The sequence below is a fragment of the Pinus tabuliformis genome, chromosome 3_1, assembly GCF_031772625.1.
Source record: "Pinus tabuliformis cultivar Carrire ecotype Pingquan chromosome 3_1, CPIR1, whole genome shotgun sequence".
Taxonomy (NCBI): Eukaryota; Viridiplantae; Streptophyta; class Pinopsida; order Pinales; family Pinaceae; genus Pinus; species Pinus tabuliformis.
The window spans coordinates 366,159,190-366,182,409 of NC_142301.1; the positions used below are offsets into that span (position 1 = coordinate 366,159,190).

The following is a 23,220-nucleotide window of genomic DNA, read 5'->3' on the forward strand; positions in this document are numbered from 1 at the left end:
TTTCAAATTGTTTGATGGAATGGTGGACCATTATATCAAACTCATAGTTGTCATTTATATTGCACTCATTAGTGGTCTCTCCAAAGGAGGCAAGATGATGAAAGCAAATGCCCTTATAGAGGAAATGATGCCTAAATTCATGTTACCAAATATTGTTACTTACAATGTTGCTCATTCAAGGATACTACAAGGAAGGGGACACTAAAAATGCATTCAATTTCCTTTCCAAGATTGCAAGCAAAGGTTCTTCCCCTGATATTGTAACATACAACACTCCGATACATGGATTTTGTAAAGAAGGTAGATTGAGGTATGCATTGAATATTTTGAATGAAACAGGTGATCTGTTTCCAAATAATGTAACATATACTACCTTGATTGATGGCGATTGTAGAGAAGATAAAATCATTGGGGATTTCAGATTGCGGAATGAAAGGGCTAGTGCCAAGAATGGTGACATACGGTGTCCTCCTCCATAAGCTCTATGAGGAAGGGAAATTGGAAGAAGCCAATAACCTTTTGCGTGAAATGGAGAAGAAGGGTCCTGAACCTGAGCACTTCACATGCGATATGTTGATCAATTCATAGTGCAAGAGAGGTAACATGGCTAATGCTTGGAAACTTCACAACAAGATGTTACAAAGCAAGATATTTTTTGTGTATACATACAAGGATTTTATTCATGGCTTTTGAAATTTTGGGAAATAAATGAAGCAACGGAGGTCCTATTTAAAATGATGATTGCAGGTTTATGCCTAATTTTAGTTTTTACTCAAGGCTAATTGATGGCTATTGTTTCCAACACAATGAGGAGGAAGCTCTAAAGCTTCTTGACGATTTTTTCGAAAGAGGTTTATCTGAAGATGTTTTTTATATAGTAACACTATTCGAGGTCAGGAAACTTGTGTAGGGACAAAAACACAATCAATAAAATGTTTGGAGGTGTCTTGTTGGTGTTGCCCTTATTTATACTACTCTTATTTATGCATACTTGGGAGAAAGTGAGAGAAATAAAGCTTTAGAACTTGTGAAGAAATGGCCTAAAAAAGGATTCTAGTCAATCTTAAGAAAAAAAAAATGTTTTTGATGTATTCTTTAGATATAGATGGCAAACCTGAGGTTTTCTGGAATGGGATGATAGAGAGAGGCTAGGTTGTCAAATGTGCTATCAGAATGTGAGAACTATTGCACAAAATTCCATTTCCAGTATGCTATTTTGATATGTAAGTTGTAACATTAAGACTCTATGATCTCTTTGAGTAAAATATTTGTTGTCCAATAGCTTGGGATGCCTCTCTAGAATTTTTTGAATGGTGTTTCAAACACAAAAATAAAGTACTTTAATATTGTTGAAAAGAAAACTAAATGGTTCAATGATTACAGAAGAGAATTATAATTAACATTGCACCCAAAGGCTTCTTCAAAAATGAGATACATAAATTTGGGCTTGCAAAGAATATCGGAATAAGTCCATTCCATCCACATCTCAGTGTATGATATGGGGAACTTAGGTTGCCCCATTTCTGGGGCTTAGTTTCATCGACAAAACACCCTTACAAAAGTGGAACTCAGAGATTTAGGATAGTTTCAACTAGTTTTAATTTAAAATTGTGAAAGAAATAAAGGTACTTTTAGTGCCAGATATCCCATGCTCCATTTATCAGTTTCGTATATAGAAATCAATGCGGTTCAAGTTTACATAGAGGCTAATATAATGTTTAATGTTCTCAAGATTGTGAAATTGCATTTCATGCAATGTAGAAATGAAAGGTCTCAGGAAAATTAAGTTGTACCATGCTCTTTGGGCAAATTTTAACGTTTCTTAAGTTTAAAAGAAGCACTTTCACAAATCTAGGAGGTTGTTAATGCAAACTACAAACACTTTCAAAGTTTCACTATTTGTCACAGTTCCTATACTTAGTACTTGTCATGGCCACCAGCATTGAAATCAATCGTAAATAAGTAAAAATCACCCATTGTTACTAATGCAGTGAATAGGAATTAAAAGACACAACACTAGAGAGGCTAATTAGGTGACAGTATTGAGTAGATGGTTTGCACAGCGGTAAGCAAAAGTGCAACAATTGCTCCTGACGGAGCTATACTTCTCCAAGGCGATGAGAAATGCTCCTTCATAAGCTCAGTAAACCAAACCTTGAATTTGCTTCTATAGTGATCATCTACATCTCCCTTCAGTTTTGCCAATGCATCTGTCCAGCTCACGGTGACTCCCTTGCATAGACCATTGAAGAGCTCGACAACCTCTGAATCACTCCCAAGGTAATTTATAATGATGTCACTTTTCCTGAGCACAACTACATCTTCTTCAGAGTCGATCAACTCGTCCATTAGACTCAAGTAACATGTCACATAATTGATTTCAGATGCCTTGCACACCTCAAAAGCGATCAGATTACAGAAGAGTACCTCTGTGTGATTAGTGATATTGATGGGTGGAAGATAAATTACAACACTTTTACGCTCAAAATTGATCTTCTGGATGCCTCCATCGCATAGCGCAAATTTGATCCCAAAATTTCCTAATTCTACGGCACAAGGGATGCGTCTGACGCCATTTACTACTTTCTCCATAGCATTGCGATCAATTTGTATAAGAATGTTGAATCTTCAATTCTACTGGATATTAATAATCGTGCAAAAGTTTATCGTGAATGAGGAGACACTCATTGAATGTGTTTGAGTCAACAAAATTTTTCACTATTTGCCAAAGTTGCTCCGCAGCTTCAATATGACTTTTCCTGTGCAGCTATTGTTTTAAAAGTTCAGTTTCTTGGCTATAAAACCCCGTGGGAAAGTTGATCCTGAATGAGGAGAGACTCATTTAATGTGTCTGAGTCAACAAAAAGTTTCACTATTTGTCAACGTTCCTCTACAAGCTTCAATACGGCTTTTCCTGTGCAGCTATTATTTTAAAAGTTTTGTGACTTGGCTATAGAACCCCGTTAAAGGAGAGTTTTATATTGAAAGTATATGTGAACCCAAAAGAATGTGCCTCATTTAATGAACTTGGGTTCCATTCTTGATGGGATTTTACCCTTTAAAATCTTGGCAATGAATTTTGGATATTTCTCAGAGAATTATGCCCTCTAAGCCATTGAGAACCAGCCAACACTTAATTATTTTTCTCAAGATTTCGTTTAGCAATGGTTGGGAACTAAACACCCTCGATTAAGCATTTCAACCTTTATTCTACCATACGGAACTACTTCAAACACTAATAGAAATAGAATTGCACACCAAAGAACTAAACGCCCTCGATTAAGCATTTCAACCTTTATTCTACCATAAGTAACTACTTCAAACACCAATAGAAAGAGAATTGCACACCAAAATCTCTAGAACTTCGCTCATCAAACATGCAATTACAAATTTATCTCATGGCACAAATATTTGTGGAAGAATTCATGAAATTAGTACCTTCATGAGTTCCAAATCCTGCCCAATTTGCACCAATGTCAAATTTTGCTTCCACAACAATGCAGAAATCTCGCTGCAATCTAGCTAGTGCAGCACCAATGTCAAATTTTTGCTTCCACGACAATGCAAAAATCTCACAATCTAGCTAGGGCGGCACCAATGTCAAATTTTTCTTCTACGACAATGTAGTCAATGGCGAAATCTAGCTCCAATCTACCTAGGGTTGGTTTCTCACCATCAAAACTAATTTTCCCAATGGGTTTTTTGGACACTTTAGCCTCACAAGATTCCAAACACTCTAAGAGTTTTCTTCTTCAAAAATACAAATGACGAAAATGAGGAGAATGCTCATTTGCCATTTTTACAATTTCCTTTTCATTTCTGGCTTTTTATTTTATTAATTTTATTATTTTTTTTAATTTCCCTCCTATTTAAATATATATATATATATATATATATATATATATATATATATATATATATATATATATATATATATATATATATAGATATATATATATATATATATATATATATATATTTCAATTTCCCTCCTATTTAAAAAAAATATTACTTTTTTGATCCAGGTGGATGTTGGTGGCCACCCACCTATCCCATTTGGACCCCCACAATTGTCTCTTTCAGTTTTTCAGTTTCCTTAATTATAGCACAATTTAGTATTTTTAGCAGTTTTTCAGGTCCTAAACTTCCGGAGCCATTTTGAGGCCCTAAACGATGTTTTTTGGGAAATCCACCGCCAGTGATTTTTCTAATAAAAATTGCCTTTTCCATCGTAGTCCTCGGAGAGATCTTTCCAACGAGCTATCATGCGCGTCAAACGGAGATAATACGACCAATTCTTGACCCTGTGAAGTTGGTTGTCCAACTCACCCCAAAACGGGGCCCACAATTTGGCGCTTCATCTTCTAGGGTTAGGTTTTGGAATGTGAAGGGTTTTCCATTGTTTCTCAATAATAAATAGGCCTTCGAGCCTCCTTGTAAATGGAGTTCAGAACAGTTCAGGGGCATGTAGCTGACACATCTCTTCTCAGAGATAAGCTACCATCGCCCTAGCTGGGTTATTTCTATTTCTATTTGTAAGCATATTTCAGTATTTCCCATTAATGAAATGAAGTATTATTTCCACTGCATATCTGTCTTTATGGTTATCTCTATATTTTATTGCGTTCCTGTTTAAGTCCGGATCATTTTTCATTTTTACCTCTTACTTTATAAAAGCTAACATAAGATGAAGTGGGAAACCTAACATATGCTGAAGTAGGAAAAGAAATTGCTTTGAAAATACAAATGACCAAAACTAGGAGAACTCTCATTTGCCCTTTTTATAACTTCCTTTTCATTTTTGGCCTTTTATTTTATTAAAATTATTAGTTTCTTCAATTTCCCTCATATTTAAAAAAATATTATTTTTTTCATTTTCCCCTCTCATTTTATAAAAGATAACATAAGCTGAAGTGGGAAAGGAAATTGCAAAGTGAGTGAATGATAATGATATGTTGTTTAAAGATTACATAAGTTTTTTAATTAATTTGTAAAAAAATAATAGAAGATTTATGGAAAAAGGTCTATGGATAATGTAATAACATGATCTTTAAGATGATTAAGAATATTTTCACATACTTTAAACAATGTGAAGATAAGGGTTTTTTGAATTGGTCAAATATTATGAGTAGTGATAAGATTGGTGGTACAAGTGCTAATATTTCCATGTTTTGGACAATTATAAGGGCCCTCCTAAGTAGGACATGGCTATGGGTGTATTGTCTCTAACCAATTCTTTCAATTTGAGAGTTAATGTTTAGAAAAATGAACGTCTTCCTGTGTGCTTGAACCCTCTATACTTATTGACAGAAGGTGATGTTCAAGGAGTGTATAAGGAACATGTGGTTTTCTTGGCCTCTAAGGAAGGTTTTTGGTTCATTGGAAATAGTAATGATGTAAAGTCATTAGAAGTTGAGGAAAAATGTGTTCTTAGTTGTGGGGAAATATATTGCAGTCAACCAAATCCTTGACCTTTCAAGATGCACTTTGGCATGAAATTTTATTGGAAAGAGGGTAGGGATGGACTACTTTCTAAGATAGATAAAGTATAGTCGGAGTTCAATTTCATGCTATATAATAGCAACTCACATAGTAGCAAGAGAGATGCATTCTTTTTGTCTTTTAGAATGAAGAAGATGTAATTTCTATATCAAATGAATTTTGGTTTGTGGATAGGTCTTATTTGTCTATAAAACCCCACCACTCTTTTTTTATGCTAGGGATGAGACCATGTTAGACACCCTAGTATGGATAAAACTTCTTGGACTCCCCTTGGAACCCTAGACTATTCAAGATTTATGCACAATTGAAAACAAGCTAGGAAAAAGTATTCTCATGGATGACATCTTTGTTTATGAAAGATAAAGGTCAATTGTAAGGATATTAGTTTATATTGATGTAACTATAGGTCTTTTTGAGACAACTGAATTGATTATTAAAAAAATGCAAGTGTTATTTACATACACTTTCCCAACCCTCAATCAATTTTCACATTTTTTATGTTGTACATGGTGGCCATACTTGTTGGTCCTCCATTTTGTCATAGTAAATATGACGTGTAACATTTGTTAATTAACCAAATACTATTTATATTATAAATGTGACTTTAAATTTGATTGATTTATTAAAGATAATTCAACCAACTAATTATCCTTCCAACTATTCATGTTTTGTAAGCTTATATCATGTAGTGCTTTGAAGTTAGAATATTTTGTTGTGATGGTGGTGTTTGATCATGGATTTGTGGAAAAATATAGAGTTTCCCCCCTCCTTAAGCCATCTTATGTGAGATTTTTGGCACCAGAGAAATTCTTCCTAAATGCAACCTTCTTCTAATTGAGTGAGAAGCTCACTTTCTTCCTCAACTAATTTGTCAAATCAACCTTCAAGAATAATGCATTGTTGGACTTATTCCATGTGATCCTCTAATTCCTATTTGATTTGGTGGATGTTCCAAAAATATTCTCTATTCCATTTTTTTATTTGAGCTTTTAAGAACTTGATTTTCTACTGGAATTGGTGCATAATTGAGCCTAGTCGAGGAGTGGCTTCCTACCACCATTATTGGGAATTTTCCAAGAAGGAAGGATCCCTAAGAAAAAAGCTTTCAAAGCGAAAGGGTCTATTTTTGGGGCTTGCTTTGATATTTGCTTCCAAGCTTACAAGCCAATGATATGATATGCAACAAGGAAGGATTAAAACCTCCACAAAGGTCTCATTGTCCCAAGGAGATTTTGAGACCAAAAATATGTCAAATCTGGAAGTAATTTGAGGGTAGCCACCTTTTCAATTATTCCAAGTAAATATCCCATGTATAGTATCTGCATATGTGGCATGTAGGTCTTGCATGAGGTCAAGGAAGAGCTACGCATCAGAGTCCAGTTGTTGCAAGCCACCCTTTTTTCTTCCATCAATTTAATGATGTGGAAGTTACCCACTATTATCCATAGTTATTTTAAATATATGGAGTGGAGATCATTCAATAGAGCTAGACCACATGCATTTGTAATCCTATCTATTGACTTAAAACTTTTGAATTGAAAATGACCTAAAAGAATGCCATGGGGGTTGTTGTGGTCAGCAACAACCCCCCTTTTATTTAGTTTTAGTAATAAATCTAAATAAATGTGGACCCTTCTAAAAATAAAAAAACTAGCACTCATGTTTCCCTTTGAATAAAACATGCTATTATAAACTTAGGAAAACACCTGTTAAACCTAAAAAATTTAAGTTTTATGATAAGTTCCGAATAAAATCATTCTCTTAACAACAAAACATCGTATCACAAAGGATAATGGAGGACATCATATAAAAAAACTTCCAAAATTGAGAAAACGCGATGCGAGATTGCGCGCCTTAAAGACCCATTGTGTAAAATATCCCAATCCGGCGATATGTAATAAGGCATCTCGCAAATCGCATCTCGCAGATGCATAAGGTGATAAATGATTGTTGACAAAATGGATTAGTGATATTGTGATCTGCGATATTGCGAAGCAAATCGCAAAATCACTTTATTGCAGATCTGCAAGGCTCATCATTCAATAAAGTTTTTCTCGTAATTTGATACCGAGTTATGGGCATTAATGTCAATTTAATGGTTAGTTGATGGTCATTTATGAGATAAGATTTAAATCTGATCGAAAGGTTATTTCATGTAGGGTGGTATATTTGATATGATTTTAGAATTAAAGAGCTTTCCCGTCACTTTATCTCTTTCCTTACTTGTAAATTCGCAGGAGCGGCAGGCAGAGTAATATATGTAGTGGTGTGTAGAATGTAATAAGAAAGAAGGGAAAAGCTCTGATTTCAGAGGACAAAGAGATGATGCCCTTATACACAGTGTTGTAGGGAAAAGTATCCGACTCGGATGACCCTATCCCACTCTAAGGGTGATAGTACCTCAGCAACAACTGTAAAGAAAACTACTTAAGGTTTACTTCTTTATGAAAGCAAAAGAGAGTGGATAAATGCACTAACCGTTGCCTTGCGCTTAATGTCGAATTCAAACTCTTCTCTATGGGCGCTTGCTCCCAGCTCTTTGCTCTTTTGCCGGCCCAGCTACAATGAGATCCTGCAAAATGACAAAGAAGGAGACTACAAGAGGCATGCAATCATAACTGATTCACGGATTAGCATAAACCAAATATACAATTATCACAAAACATCATTGGAACAAATGCATATAGAAGAACCTCAATAGCTTTTATTAATGAAGAAGTAAAGGTTCTGAGAGTGTTACAACCATTGAAGGTCCTAATCCAGCAACACCTCCCAGCAGAAAGAATTTCTCCTCTTCACCTCCCTCAAGCAATCACCCAATAGCTCTATAGTGAAACCAACAGCATAGCATTACTTTGCACAAAATTCCAGCCTCCTGAGCTCATAGGAGAGAGCTCAATATATAGATGAATTGAGAAAGGATGAGTCAGCTTGCAACTGATGTGTAGCTGCCTTGTGTCCTCTCTCTCTTCAGTTAATCTTTAGTTGATCTTCAGTTCTTGAGTCCACTTGGAGAACTTTGCTTCCACTTGGAGAAACAGAGCCTCTGACTCATCATAAGGCGAAATCCCTGATCCAAGTGTCATTTTTGGAGCAATGACTCAGTGTGCCACTTGTCCCATCTCGCTCAGCGCAGGTGGCCTTTGTTCCACTTGCTTTGCAACGCAGGTACACCATGGAGGATCTGAGTTTCAGCGCAGAAGCCTAGTGGAGCACCTGCTTTGATTTCAGGATTGCTTGTTTTTAGTGTTTTCAGGTGGAGAACTGATCTGAGAGCTGTTGGTTTGCTGACCTTGTTCCTCTAGGGGTAGGAACATCATGTTTAGGGAACTTTGGATCCCTTGGATTATTGACAATTCATGCCTGTTGCTGTAAGGCACAAAATTGTCTATAACAGATGCCCCCTAAAGTATGAGGTCGTTTATCGGGTGAAATGCTTTATTGAGAGGATCCGAAGTTCATTCAATCTGCTGAGAAATGTCCTGTAATAAGATACAATACAATACATTATTTTTCATACATTTTCATGATCTAGCTGAGGCGGGCATTCCCATGCTCAGCTTTATAAATACATTTTCGTACATAGAACAGACGATCGTCTGATTGTAGACCGCTAATTCTCTGCTGAAATTATCATCCTTTGAGAAGAATGATCATCTGCTGTACATATCAAATGTCTTTATGTCCTGAATATATATCGCAGCCCGGATGGATGAAACTAGATCCGGGGTCTTCAATCTCTTCCGATCTTCACTCGATGTACAAGTCGATCCATGTGAGAATTTCTTGAAGTCGAACATGGAAAGACATCGCTTGATTACCGGTCAATGATGTGAACCGTTAACAAGCGCGAGAGGAATCACCGATAAGGATGATGACCCTCAAGGTACGGCAGTACAATTCACATGGTGGGAATAAAGGACTTGGCGTCGACCACCATGCAAAATCTTCTGGTCGAAGGTCATTGATGTATACCTGTCGCCGGAAGTGAGAAACTTGCCATTGAGGCATGCAAGCTTCAAAGTACTGAAGGGGTTGTTCCTAGATCAACTCCTTGGATAATGAGCTGATGTCGACAAGGAGCGATCCGTCAAAGGAGGGCCTTAATGAATCCCACATCAGTGACACGGAACGGAGCTAGTGATTGTGATGAGGTGAAAACAGACTGTGATGTATGATTCAGGGTGGCGGCCATGAAGTGGATGAAGGATAATGTATGGCAGTGGATGGGACACGGTTGACTCTTTACAGAACCACATCTCTTGAACATATAACGACACTGATGTGATGGATTGGTAGCATTACCCCAATTGTGGATGGTGTGGCGAGGACCATGGTTATGAGACCGGTGAATGAAACAACCCAACCCGATGTGATACGGAGGACAAAGTGTCATGTTCAAGAGCGACTTGCTACCATTAATGTTGTGAGGTTCTCCCAATTTTTCCCCAGTCATCGCTGACCAGTACCTCTTTATTTTTGTCAAGCTTGAGGAGGATAACATATGCTTGTTCTATAACCTGCCCTCCGGGCAAGCCCATCGCTATGTTTTAACGAGCCTAGCGATAGGGAAACTCGTTCTCGTCTAAAGACAAGTTTGTCGCTATTTAATCATTTTAACGAGTCTAACGACAAGGAAAACTCGGTCCCTTTCATTTTTAGAGAGTCTGAAAAGGTACGGAAAGTTAACTCCAAAATTCCTTTTTCGTCATCTAATCCCTTAAGTCCGAAAAAGTATAAAACAATACAAAAGGGGTGAATTTTCGATTTCTTTAACGAGCCGAACAAAACAAGCGCTCGATCTTTTTGTGCAATAATCCCTCAGGTCCAAAAAGATTAAAATCTAGAGGAGGGATAACTCTTCCGGTCCTTTTAACGAGCTGGAAGGCCAAAACTCGGCAAACTTTTCATATTTTACGAGTCAGTGAAAAGAGCTCAAAGAAGACTCGTCTTTTGAGGAACGAGTGATAAACAGGGATAGCAGCAGATTCCAGGTACAGGTTGGAATTTTCCAATCACGGCAGTGTCACAAGGATGGCTAAGTGAAATCACTCTTCGCAGCTGTTCCTCAAAATGGGTAAACAAACATATGGAGATGAATGATTGGCCAAATGAACGGATGGAGGTGATGGCATATAAACACGACCAAGGGCTTTTAACATGGCTATCAAAGGTTACATTTCTCAAGGTTATTTACCGGTTCATTTTTTCTGGATGAGCTTGAACTGTAGGGAAAGATTGCTCACAATTTATGTTTATTTTTTAACGAGCATGAACTCTGTACAAAAACTGCTCGTATTCTTGCGTTTATTTTTTAACGAGCATGAACATTGCAAAAACTGCTCGATGATGCCCCCAGCATAATAATGTAGACGAAGCATATACCCCCTAAACTTTAAGGGGCAGTTCATTTTTTAACGAGCTTGAATGCGTTCAAACCTTGCTCAATCTTGATGCCTCCAGCATAAAGAATGCAGACGAGGCATATGTCCTCTAAACCTTAAGGGGACATTTCATTTTTTAAATGAGGTTGACATCGCAAAGAACTATCCTCTTGACTCCTTATTTCATTTTTTAACGAGGTTGACATGATATAAGAACTATCCTCGTAACTTTTAGATCCATCAAAAATAGAAGGCTTCATATTCCGTTGCACCCATCTCCGTAAGATTACTCGGCGGTGGTGGGGCAAAAGTACCCATTAAAGAAGGGCCTTTTAGGAAAATTACTCCGATATATTGGAGAGGATGATTGCCTCCATGGATCGTTGGAATGCTTCTCGTGTTGGATGGCGGCACAACTTTTGTCGAACTGCCTGATCGACTTTTTCTCTCACCATTCAACGACTGTGAATTCCCATGGCTTTTGTTTAATGTTGAAATTAAAGCATCATCTTGGCGCTTAAAACTTGACAACATCATAACTTGTGATGGGGAAGCATCTCCACTGTCAACCAGATTCTGACTTGGGTCGGGAAATGGATCAGTCAACACGGCTGGAGTGTGTGGGTTCTTTACGAATCTTTTAAACTCAGCTTTGTACGGGAAATCTGCCGTCCAATGATCATCGTCACATATGTGACATCTCCTAGGTGTTTTCTCCTTTCTACCAGGAGTTTTTCGAGGAGATGACTTTCTTTGATCTTTCTTCCCTTCGTTTTGTTTCTTCTTGCTTCCTGGTTGATTAGTTTCTTTGCCCTTATCTGTCGATACGGCATTTACTTCCGAAGCAAGAACTTCTTCATGTGCATTTTGATTTGAATCCTTACGGGCCTTCTTTTGATGGGTCCTTTTCGGATTTGTGTTTGCCGTGCCAATCACGCCATCGCCGGCATGAGAGTCACTATTTGATTTAGGAGGAGGAGGGATTGAAAACTCTGGTCTAGGGGCGTCTGGTATTTTGTCATAGAGCGTGCCGGACTGAGTATATACTAAGTCCAAATATTGTGCACGAGCGATAACCTGCTCTTCTGTTACGACTCCCCCCTTTGCCACATCTTCCGTTATGGCCGGAAGTAACGACTTTATGAACCACTCAGCTAAAAGCTGATCAGGGACGTATGTTTTAACCATTCTTCGTCGACGTCGCCACTCATGTATATGATCTGATATATGAGTTGCGGTTGTCTGTTTGAAGTTAGTCAATATCTCTGTTCCTGTTTCATACCTTATTGGTAATTGAAAGTGGGTTAAGAATGTCGTGGCAAGGGAGCTAAAATTGTCGAACGAAGCTCTTGGCAATTCTATATACCATTTTGCCGCTGGACCTGTCAATGTCCTCTGAAAGAGGCGAAGCCGTATCGAATCCTCATTTAAAGTGTTCGACGAACACCATAGATGAAATGTCATCACATGATTCGACGGGTCTTCACCTGGATTTCCATTGAATTTAGGAATGTCAGATGGAAGTTTGTGCGGAATCACTGGCCACCATGGGGCGTAAGCAATTGGATCATTAGTTAACCAATGTAAATTAGGCAACTCTAAAGTCGCCACGAATGGTAACTGTTGATTCAAGTTAGGTGAAGGGAACCAGGATACGATGGAATCGCCTGAACAGTCGGTCTTTGCATACCAGCATAATGGAGTTGATGCTGGTATGATTGATACGGTTGATGGACTTGACCACTATAAAGTGGTTGATTTTGACCATTTTGGATATTTGGTTGTCCAGTATTCGCAAAGATTTGCTGTTCAGAACCTTGGTACACTTGTTGGAATTGTGGCTGTTGGTATTGCACTATCCACGGTTGTGTTACCATGGGTTGTTGCGCTATACTAACCATTGGACCAAGATGTGGGGTAATTGTACCCGATTGTACTTGTGTCGCCCCACCAGTAGGCGATTGTGGTTGGGTCGCCGGGTCAAGGGGCTGTTGCATGAGAACCTGAGAAATCTGAGGTTGACATACAACAGGCATCGTTTGAACTTGCGACACGGTTACAATAGCCGGTGTAGTTGGGATGTTCGTCACAGGTACACACTGTTGCATGGAATATACAACTCTTGGTGGCTGGGATAGCATAGGTACCCAGCTACTCGTTGCAATTCCACCATAACTTGAATAAGGTTGAGAACTCCCGTATGGGTACCCTCCCGGAGGGGGTAATGAAAGGGCATACTGCCCCCCATACGGTGGTAATCCAGAACTCAAGGCAATTGATTGTCCTAGAGGACTGGATGGCCTAATTAGATTCCCAAAAGGGTCAATTTGATGAGTCTCACCATAAGAGTTACCAGACATTACTCCGGAACAAACAGGAACAGACCATACTGTCGAGATAGTCTCTTGGTGGACTCCTTCCAGCGATTGAGAGCTAGTTGGGACAGATGGTATGCCAGCGAACATTGTTGGATTTGCAGCAGGTAATTCTGCCGTCGCCGTGTCATTTGACACAGTCCTAGATGTCGACGGTTGTTCAGACATTTTAAGTCTATCCAATTGATCGCCTAGTGATTCTACAGGAACTTCCACTGGTGATGGAAAAACTTCTGTTGTAGCAGGAAATAGAGTGACCCCTACTCCAAAATGAGTTGGAGTGGATACTTGCGGTTCCTCTATAATTTCCTCTATCGCAATCAGACCAGGTGGAAGAGGAAGACCGTCAGGTCCGTAAAACATTTCCGGTGCCGAAGAAGGGGTTGTATCAACAGCGATAGATGTTTGAGGAGCAAAACTCTCTGGACCAGTTACAGATGGAACTGGTTCAGTTATACAAGTATTTGCCCCCAGACTAGGATCAGTATTACTGTCCTTCTGTGGCGGTTGAACTTCTTCTATAGAGGCAGGGTTTCCGGAAATGTTTGGAGTAACCAGAATCTCAGATGTTGTCAGAACACTTGTTCTAACTTTTAAAGGAGATTTTGAACTGGTTCGACGAGCTCGCTTTGTCCGGATTGTTTTCGATTCCGGAGACAAAGATGGTTGACTCGCAAGCCTCCGAGAACGACGGATATTCAATTGACTTTCTTCCACGATTGCGGATTACTCGATCAACTAAAATATAAAGGGGGAAATTTGTGTTTCCGGTTTGAATGAATTTTATTAGACGCTTTTAAACATAACTTTGCTTTTTCATGTTTTAAGAGTCGAGAAAAAGCTAAAGATGACTCTAGTCTCCTTCGATGTATTAACGAGCCCGAAGTGACAAATGCTCGGTCGGACCTTTTCAGTTATAGAGTTTGAAAAGAGCCAAAAGAAACTGCTCTGGAGATCTAGGCAGAGGGTGTGCCAAACCTTTCGCGAAACCACAGAATACGTTTTACGGTACGGGTGGTCGATCTTCGTGAATGCTGTGTTCACTGCATCGCGATCAGTAGGGCGGCCGACACGGCTTCCTAAGGATAAAGGATGATTGCCTATAGGGGTCTCCCAATATATACGCGACGGTACGTGGGAGCACAAGTCCGTATTAGTGCCACCGACTCTCAGGAGGAATCACCCACCTTCGTAGAAATCGACAGTCACTATGTTTAACGACGCCGGAACACGTCTCTACCTAGACCTCTATGTGTTTGCGTTATGTTTCAAATGCGTTGTTAGGTTCATTCAGTATATTTTAAGTTGATCTTCTTAAAGTTTTCCTTTCAAGGTTCACCACGAGATGTATATGACAAATTCCTAAATGCAGCCTAAGATGAGAAGCAAGCTTTTTCAAATCTTTTTGACTGATGAAAATCTTAACTACTGAGGGAGAAGAAAGGCAAATTCTTTTCACACAGTTCATACAGCACAAACTAATGCACTTTCTCCTAAATCATCATGCAAACTTTTTCCAATGCAAAATGCACAATGCATGTATTTTCTTTTCCCTTTCTTAATGTTGATTGGTTACAAAAAGAAAGTTGTTATATAACTTTGATTTTGATTTAAAGCGAAAACAAACAAGTTTGTCCAAAATCAAAAGACACCTTAAGATTTACCTGTTTAATCACTGGAAATGCATGAAATCAAACCATAATGACGAAAGTAAAATGACTAATCAGCTATGGACAGCAAACAAGCTAACTCTTTAGACCAGCAAAATGCCTAACACAGGTTCAGATCTAAGAGGCCAAAGCAAGACTAGTTTACTCTTCGTTATGGGAAATTGTAAATGAGTAAGAAATACAAAAGAACAAGTACAATTTCGTTATATAACAGAGGCAGAATGATGGCAAGTAATGTTGGTTTCAGAACAGGTGCAAGACTGGTAACTGGCAGCCAAATCTATAGTGAAAACAGGCAAGAGAAAGGGAGGAAACCCCAACTGCACAAGGCAAAATTGGGCCAACGCAGGTGCTGCACAGCCAGTCTGGCTCTCAGCGCAGGTAGCCCCTTCGGGACCTGCGTTACAAAGCAGGTAGCCTGTGTACTACCTGCTTTGGAAAACGAAAGTTGCGTTTTCACAGTTTCCGGGTCACAATTTTCTCAAAAATGCACAGTTTTTGCTCAAATCAGAAGCAATCAGTCAAGCACACTCAAAGGGATGATTAGGAGGATGAAAAGCTATCACTAAGAGCTTACAAGGATCCTTGTAGATCAGCTCTTCAAATCATGAACATGCTCAGAAATGAGCTAGAGCAGCTGCCCTCTACTTCGCTTTTGATATAGTCAAAAGCTTTTCGATTTGGTACTCTTTCGTTCAGGAAATGAATAGAAAAATACTACAAACAATCAAACAAATACGATCCCCAGCGGAGTCGCCAGTTTGTTGTAGGGAAAAGTATCCGACTCGGATGACCCTATCCCACTCTAAGGGTGATAGTACCTCAGCAACAACTGTAAAGAAAACTACTTAAGGTTTACTTCTTTATGAAAGCAAAAGAGAGTGGATAAATGCACTAACCGTTGCCTTGCGCTTAATGTCGAATTCAAACTCTTCTCTATGGCCGCTTGCTCCCAGCTCTTTGCTCTTTTGCCGGCCCAGCTACAATGAGATCCTACAAAATGACAAAGAAGGAGACTACAAGAGGCATGCAATCATAACTGATTCACGGATTAGCATAAACCAAATATACAATTATCACAAAACATCATTGGAACAAATGCATATAGAAGAACCTCAATAGATTTTATTAATGAAGAAGTAAAGGTTCTGAGAGTGTTACAACCATTGAAGGTCCTAATCCAGCAACACCTCCCAGCAGAAAGAATTTCTCCTCTTCACCTCCCTCAAGCAATCACCCAATAGCTCTATAGTGAAACCAACAGCATAGCATTACTTTGCACAAAATTCCAGCCTCCTGAGCTCATAGGAGAGAGCTCAATATATAGATGAATTGAGAAAGGATGAGTCAGCTTGCAATTGATGTGTAGCTGCCTTGTGTCCTCTCTCTCTTCAGTTAATCTTTAGTTGATCTTCAGTTCTTGAGTCCACTTGGAGAACCTTGCTTCCACTTGGAGAAACAGAGCCTCTGACTCATCACAAGGCGAAATCCCTGATCCAAGTGTCATTTTTGGAGCAATGACTCAGTGTGCCACTTGTCCCATCTCGCTCAGCGCAGGTGGCCTTTGTTCCACTTGCTTTGCAACGCAGGTACACCATGGAGGATCTGAGTTTCAGCGCAGAAGCCTAGTGGAGCACCTGCTTTGATTTCAGGATTGCTTGTTTTTGAGTGTTTTCAGGTGGAGAACTGATCTGAGAGCTGTTGGTTTGCTGACCTTGTTCCTCTAGGGGTAGGAACATCATGTTTAGGGAACTTTGGATCCCTTGGATTATTGACAATTCATGCCTGTTGCTGTAAGGCACAAAATTGTCTATAACACACAGACACCACCTGTAACAAAGATGTCGACATAACTACTTGGAAAGGCATGTACAGTCTGCTTGAAGAAGAAAAACCAAGAGTTATGGAGGTTAAAGTAACAACAGACTCACACGGGTTGTCTGAGGCATCAATCACTGAACTTGCATGTTCGTTCTTGCACTGAATAACTGCAAGACCAAAGATTCGTCCATACACAAACATGGTCAAGTGGGTAGTGGACATTGCCGATATAACAGATAGACAATTCAAGACTCGAGGCCAAGACCTGATTGGGTCATTCACTACACAAGATTTAAAGCTTATGTATCATTGACCAAAACCACAGGTAGCCTACAACAAGAAGTTCATAGAAAAGTTTGCAAAGGAAAATGAAGATTTGGCGGAGTGCACCAAGAAATGACCGGTAAGGGAAGAACCATTTAAAATAGGCAAAGCGCACTAACCAAGGCCCATTGAGAACGTGCAGGAGGTGAAAATAACACCTAGGAAGCTTGGATCGGAAAAAGGAAGCAGCTTTTGATGCACGATTAGCGCATCACTAGGAAAAACCCCTCGAAAAGGAAAGCCCCCCAGTGTTCAGTCACATGTAAGCTGGAAAACCATGGGGAAAATCGCTAAAGGCTAAAGGCGGGACCCACGCCCCAAAACCGACAGTATTTATCAGGTGCCCCCTTAGGTGATAAGAAGATTTGGCGAAAACCTAGCGATTCCATTCAACGCCCGACGCGTGGCAGTGGAAGAAGCATCTACAGTGGCAAACAACGTCATTAACTATGTCAATGAAAACCTGCACAGAGAAAATCTCATTTCAGAGACTGCACCAGGATTTCTCCCAAAGGCACAACAACTGCAGACAAGCTGGAGATAGAAAGCTGAGGAAAGGGCAGAGTCCATCAAGAAGTTAACCAAGTTAAATTGGGAAACTTACTGGCAGTACTTGGTTAAACCACACAGTCAATGCATGACTCTCAAATGCCTTACGAACTCTGCTGAGAAGATAGCACCAGCACTTGCTGATTCTATTTTTGCAGGGCAACTAAAATCGGAGGTCGGCCAACCGATGCTCCTCAAGCCAATGCTGAATGCTTGCGACCACATAGAACATATACATAGATATTTAATTTCTAGATTCAGTTTTATTTTTAGTTTTGATTTATTTTTTCCTTAGATGAGGACAGTCATTTAAAGCTCCTCCTATATTTTTGTAATAAACTATTTTTAGTATTTAGGAAGTAGTATTTTAACCCCTCTCATGCATTTAGAGAAGGGTCTTGAAATTTGTCAAAAACATTTCCTTAAAACATGCACTTCTACACCCTCATAGGTTTTGATGAATTAATGGAACAAGATATATTGATATCTGTGTTTAATTTCTGCTACTGAAATGCACTTTTGTACTCTTAGTAGATGTTGAATTAGGAAGAGATAAATCTATATTGTTGAAGCTCATGAGTAGGACTTGTTATCAATGGTACTTTTATCTTTTAATGATTTCTGCTTATGTGTCCAAGTAATATTTTATGATCAGTTATTTATATATGAAATCTTGAATGTTTGAGTTATCATTTGGCACTTTTGTACAGTGATGACTATTTTGTTTATGCTCAATATATGAATGACTTATTATGTGATATGCTTCTCACAATTGTTCGACTAACTTTTAATTCGAAACAATTCATTTTTATCGAATTCTTTTCTTGTAGCGATTGAATGATATTTATTACCAATTACTGTTCTAAATTATTTTAGATCACATAAGTAAAAAGTTGAATCCCAGGTTAGTTTTAGACCTAAATATTTCTGTTCATTGGAATACAATTGCATTTTTAAATTAGACTTAGATTAAAAGCATTTTACTTAGAAATCTTTATAAAACAGAAATATTAATCAACACACACAAATTAGGAAATTGGTCCCATTATCTCAAACGGAAAAGGAGCTACTTTCAAGGTCTGGACTAGGTGGGTATCCCCCTTGTTGTAGACCCGATTTTCAGGGCTTCAACATATTTGGCACTAGAAGGAGGGCCCGAACTATGAATGGCTAGTAAATCCAAATCTAAATACCATTCTAAGAGTAAATCACCCTCAACATCTCCCCTGACTTCTCCATCGCATTCCAAATCTTTAAATCCTAAGCGAGAAGTTGAGAAAACAACAACCACTGCCACAAACCCAAACATTTTAGAGAAATCTACTATTGAACCTCCTGAAGTTGAATCTTTGATTCATAAACTTCAAGGATTTTCCATATCACCACAAAAGTCTGAAATATCTCAAGGTAGTGTGACTTCACAATACAATCCTTCTCATCCTCTAACCAGATTATAGAGTGAAAAGTTTGGTATTGAACCAACCAAATTACCTCTACCTAAAAGGAAAAGAGCAAGGAAATCACCTCAAGGGTCTGATAGTGAGACTCTTTCATCATCAACATCCATTCCAACTTCTCCATTGCAAAGTCAACCATCCACCCCTCCACTTCAAATTGTTGTCCATCAGAGTACTAGAACTTTAACATCCTCATCCCTTCCACAAGCGACTTCGTCTGCGCTTTCCTCTATTAGTAGTTCAATGATGGCCCAAACCCCATGGAATAACCCAGGGGCAGTCTTAATGCCTAACCCCTTAAGTCAATTACTGGCCCATCCTGAAAAATGGCTGCCTAAGTTTAATCCTGAAGTAGGCATGCTAGCAGAAGAACACATAAACAACTTTATGTTATCAATAAATTTAAATGGTGTTACTAATGAAGATGTTGTTGTTAGGCTTTTCCCTTACAATTTACAAGGAGAAGCCGAATCCTAGTATTTTTCATTACCATCAGGATCCATCACTATTTGGGACATTTTCCAAGAGCAATTCTTGACTAAGTTCGGCGATGATAGATCTACAACAACATTGATCAATGATCTATCGAATCTAAAGAATAAATCAAGGGAACCTATCAAATATTTTAACTCATGTTTCAACAAGATTTTGAATAAAATTCCAACCACTTCCAAGCCTAGTGAAGAAGTTGGAAGTGAATGGTACATATCTACTTTACCATCAAACATAGTGATCTTCGTTGATAGGGATGCCAAGACAACATTAGCTGAAAAACATGAAGGAAGCAATAGCGGTAGAGAAACGTATCTTAGCTTTAGAAAAGGAAATCGCTGTCAATGAAAGAAAATCTAAGAAGGTTACTTTTAAAGATGATCCTAAGAAAAAGCAATCAAAAGACCCCTTTGATTTAAAATGATTACAGAAAGTCTTAAAAACCATGTCTAACGAAATGGTTGACATTAAAAAATAAGTAGCAGAGACTTCTTCGAAAAAGACCTACAAGCCTTATAGAAAAATCCCTCAACTGATTCAAAGCCTCCCAACGCTATAACAAATGTAGAATCAGAAGAAGAAGAAGAGGAAGTTTCTAACGAAGAACCTACTAATGAAGATGAAGTTGTAGAAGTACAGGGAATGTGGGACTTCATTCTTCCAGACGAAGAGGATCAAGAGGTATTACCAGTTAGTACAAGAAGTAGAAATCAACTCGATCCTCCACAACCTAGTCCTAAATAGAAGAGCGCAAGCTCGACATCTAAAGATAAAGTCACAGGTAAGAAATCATCACCAAAAGTGACTCAAACAAGCCCAGTCCAATCCGATCCCTCAACTCCATCAAAAACACTGATTGTTTCTGATGAGATGGAGTATAATATCGTTGAAGATATGAAGAAGACTAGGGCTAACATTACTTTTCATGAATTGAGCAAATTGAAACATCAACAAAAGATACTTTTGAAAGAGTTACATGCAGTACTATTGCACCTCTTCCTACTGCTATAATTTCTCAAGCTTCTCATGAGATGGGAAAAACTCCAACTAATATGGCAAATAAAGTTGATCCGAATGATATTGCTTTAATTGGAGGTAGGTCAAAATCCCATACTCCCCCATTCCTTCTTACTAATGAAATTTTCAATAAAAACTTGCATAATTGTTTGGTAGATTTAGGAACTTCATCTAATATCTTACCTAAACAATATGTGCAAATTTAAATGTCCAACCTCAAAAATTTGCAGTACGCATAGTTCAGCTCGACCAATTGCAGGTTGAAGTAATCGGTGAACTAGATCAAGTTACCATTAGGCTGTCATCTAATCCAAAGGCGTGTCAATTTTTTATATTCTAGTTGTAGACATTCCTGAATTTTATTGTCTAATTCTTAGTAGGGATTGGTTTGAAAAGCTTCATGGATACTTTGCGATCGATTGGTCACATATGTGGCTCCCTTACAATGGTAAACCAAATCAGATAAAGGTTGAGCAAGAAAGACACCAAAAATACATAGTGACGGAATTAGAAGGAGAAAATGAACCTATAGCATACAGCGACAATATAATTGGCAACTATTCTATTGAGTTTTTCTTAGGAAATTTTAACGCTCATACTTCGCCTTACCTAAACATTATGTTCTGTCTCAAGTGGAAATTGTTTCTCAAACAGATAGTTCTAAATGTGTTAATTTTCTAGATAGTCCTATAAATAAATCTTTATTTTGGAAATTATTTTTTGATGGTTCTAAGTCTAATGATGGAGCGAGAGTGGGATGTGTATTAGTTAGTCCAGAGGGAAACAAAATTATGCTAACATGTAGACTCGAGTTTGATTGCACAAACAATACTGCAGAATATGAAGCTCTAGTCCAAGGACTATACAAGGTAATTGGATTAAATATCAAGTATCTACAAGTCTTTGGAGACTTTGAGATTGTTATTAGAGAGGTACGAAATTCTATACATTGTGTATTAGGTCATTTAAAACATTATCAATCTTTAGTGCAAGATCTGGTTGAACATTTTATAGCATTTAATATTTCACCTACTCCTAGACTCCAAAATGCTAGTGCTGACCTCCTCGCTAATGTAGCTTCCAAGCTCATTCCATCAAAAGACTATAGCCAAGATAGATTCTCAATCGAATTGATCTTTAGGCCCTCCATCCCTGATAATATTACAAACTGGAGAATTTTCAACGATGATCCTGACATTGTAAGTTTCCTGACATCAGAAGGATCTTACACTAATTAGATAATTGATGAGGACCAACATGACCAGCAGTTACAACAAGAAAGCACTAATAATGCTATACCAAAATCTGTAGTCAAGTTGGAAGACCTATATGATTTGAAAGACTGTTTTAAAAGATCTACCAATTCAAAACTTTAGAGTTCAACTCTAAACTATGAATTAGTAAATCTAGGAACAGATACCAAGCCACAGAATATCAACCTAGGTCTTGGCCTAGCCCCAGAAGAAAAATTAGCCTATGTTCGACTCCTGAAACAATACAAAAATGTCTTTTCCTGGAACTACGATGACCTTAAGACTTATGACACTTCGATTATTCAACATACTATCCCAATGATAGCTGATGAAAAACTTGTCCAACAAAAGCTGAGAAAAATCCATCCTAATCTCGAAAGTCAGATTAAGTCCGAGCTTAATAAATTATTGAAAGCCAAAATTATTTTTCCCGTTCGACATTCTAGGTGGGTTTCCAATATGGTCCCAGTTAGAAAGAAAAATGGAGATATTAGGATTTGTATTGACTTTTGAAATCTTAACAAAGCCTGTCAAAAGGATAATTTTCCCCTGCCTCCTATGGAACAAATATTGCAAGCAGTTGCAGGATTAGAATTAATGTCCTTTTTAGATGGTTTCTCCAGCTACAACCAAGTCCTGGTCCATCTTGACGATCAGCTAAAAACCACATTCAGAACCAAATGGGGTACTTATGCATATCAAAAGATGCCGTTTGGTTTGATTAACGTTGGTGGCACATTTCAAAGGGCCATGGATATTGCATTTAAGGGATTATTAAACAAATCAATGGTGATTTACTTGGATGACATAACAGTATATTCTAGAAAACGCGGTAATCACCTTAGAGACTTAAAGCAAATCTTCCAACTTTGCCAAAGGTATGGGATTTCACTTAACCCAAAAGAGTCCTTTCTTGCATTAAGTGAAGGAAAACTTATTGGATTTATAGTGTCAAAATATGGAATCCATATTGATTCCGATAGAATTAAGGAAATTTCTGAAATATCCGTGCCACATAATAAGAAAGCCATGCAATCCTTCCTTGGCCAGATTAATTTTGTCAAAAGATTTTTTCTAGACTTCTCAAGGATTATGTCACCATTACAAGCAATGGTAAAAAAGAATTCACCTTTCAAATGGGGCCAAGAAAAAAATGAAGCGTTCAATCTGATTAATAAAGCGATTATTAATGCCCCATTCTTAGCGACTCCAAATTTTTCCGATCCTTTTATTTTGTACACATTTTCCTCTGATAAGTCATATGCTATGATAATCATTCAATCCAATCAAGATAAGGCAAAAGCCCCAATTTCCTTCTTTAGTTCAAATCTGCAAGGGGCTTAATTAAAAATCTTAACGTTGAAAAACAAGCTTAT

At 38.2% G+C, this 23,220-nt stretch overlaps 1 protein-coding gene across 1 annotated transcript; it reads right to left on the reverse strand.

The window, feature by feature from the left end:
* Positions 1-2,025: 2,025 nt before the first annotated feature.
* LOC149187212 (putative UPF0481 protein At3g02645) lies at positions 2,026-2,592 on the reverse strand. Its single transcript, XM_089409592.1, has one exon. It carries the CDS (start codon positions 2,590-2,592, stop codon positions 2,026-2,028), a length of 567 nt encoding a protein of 188 aa, XP_089265718.1.
* Positions 2,593-23,220: the final 20,628 nt, after the last annotated feature.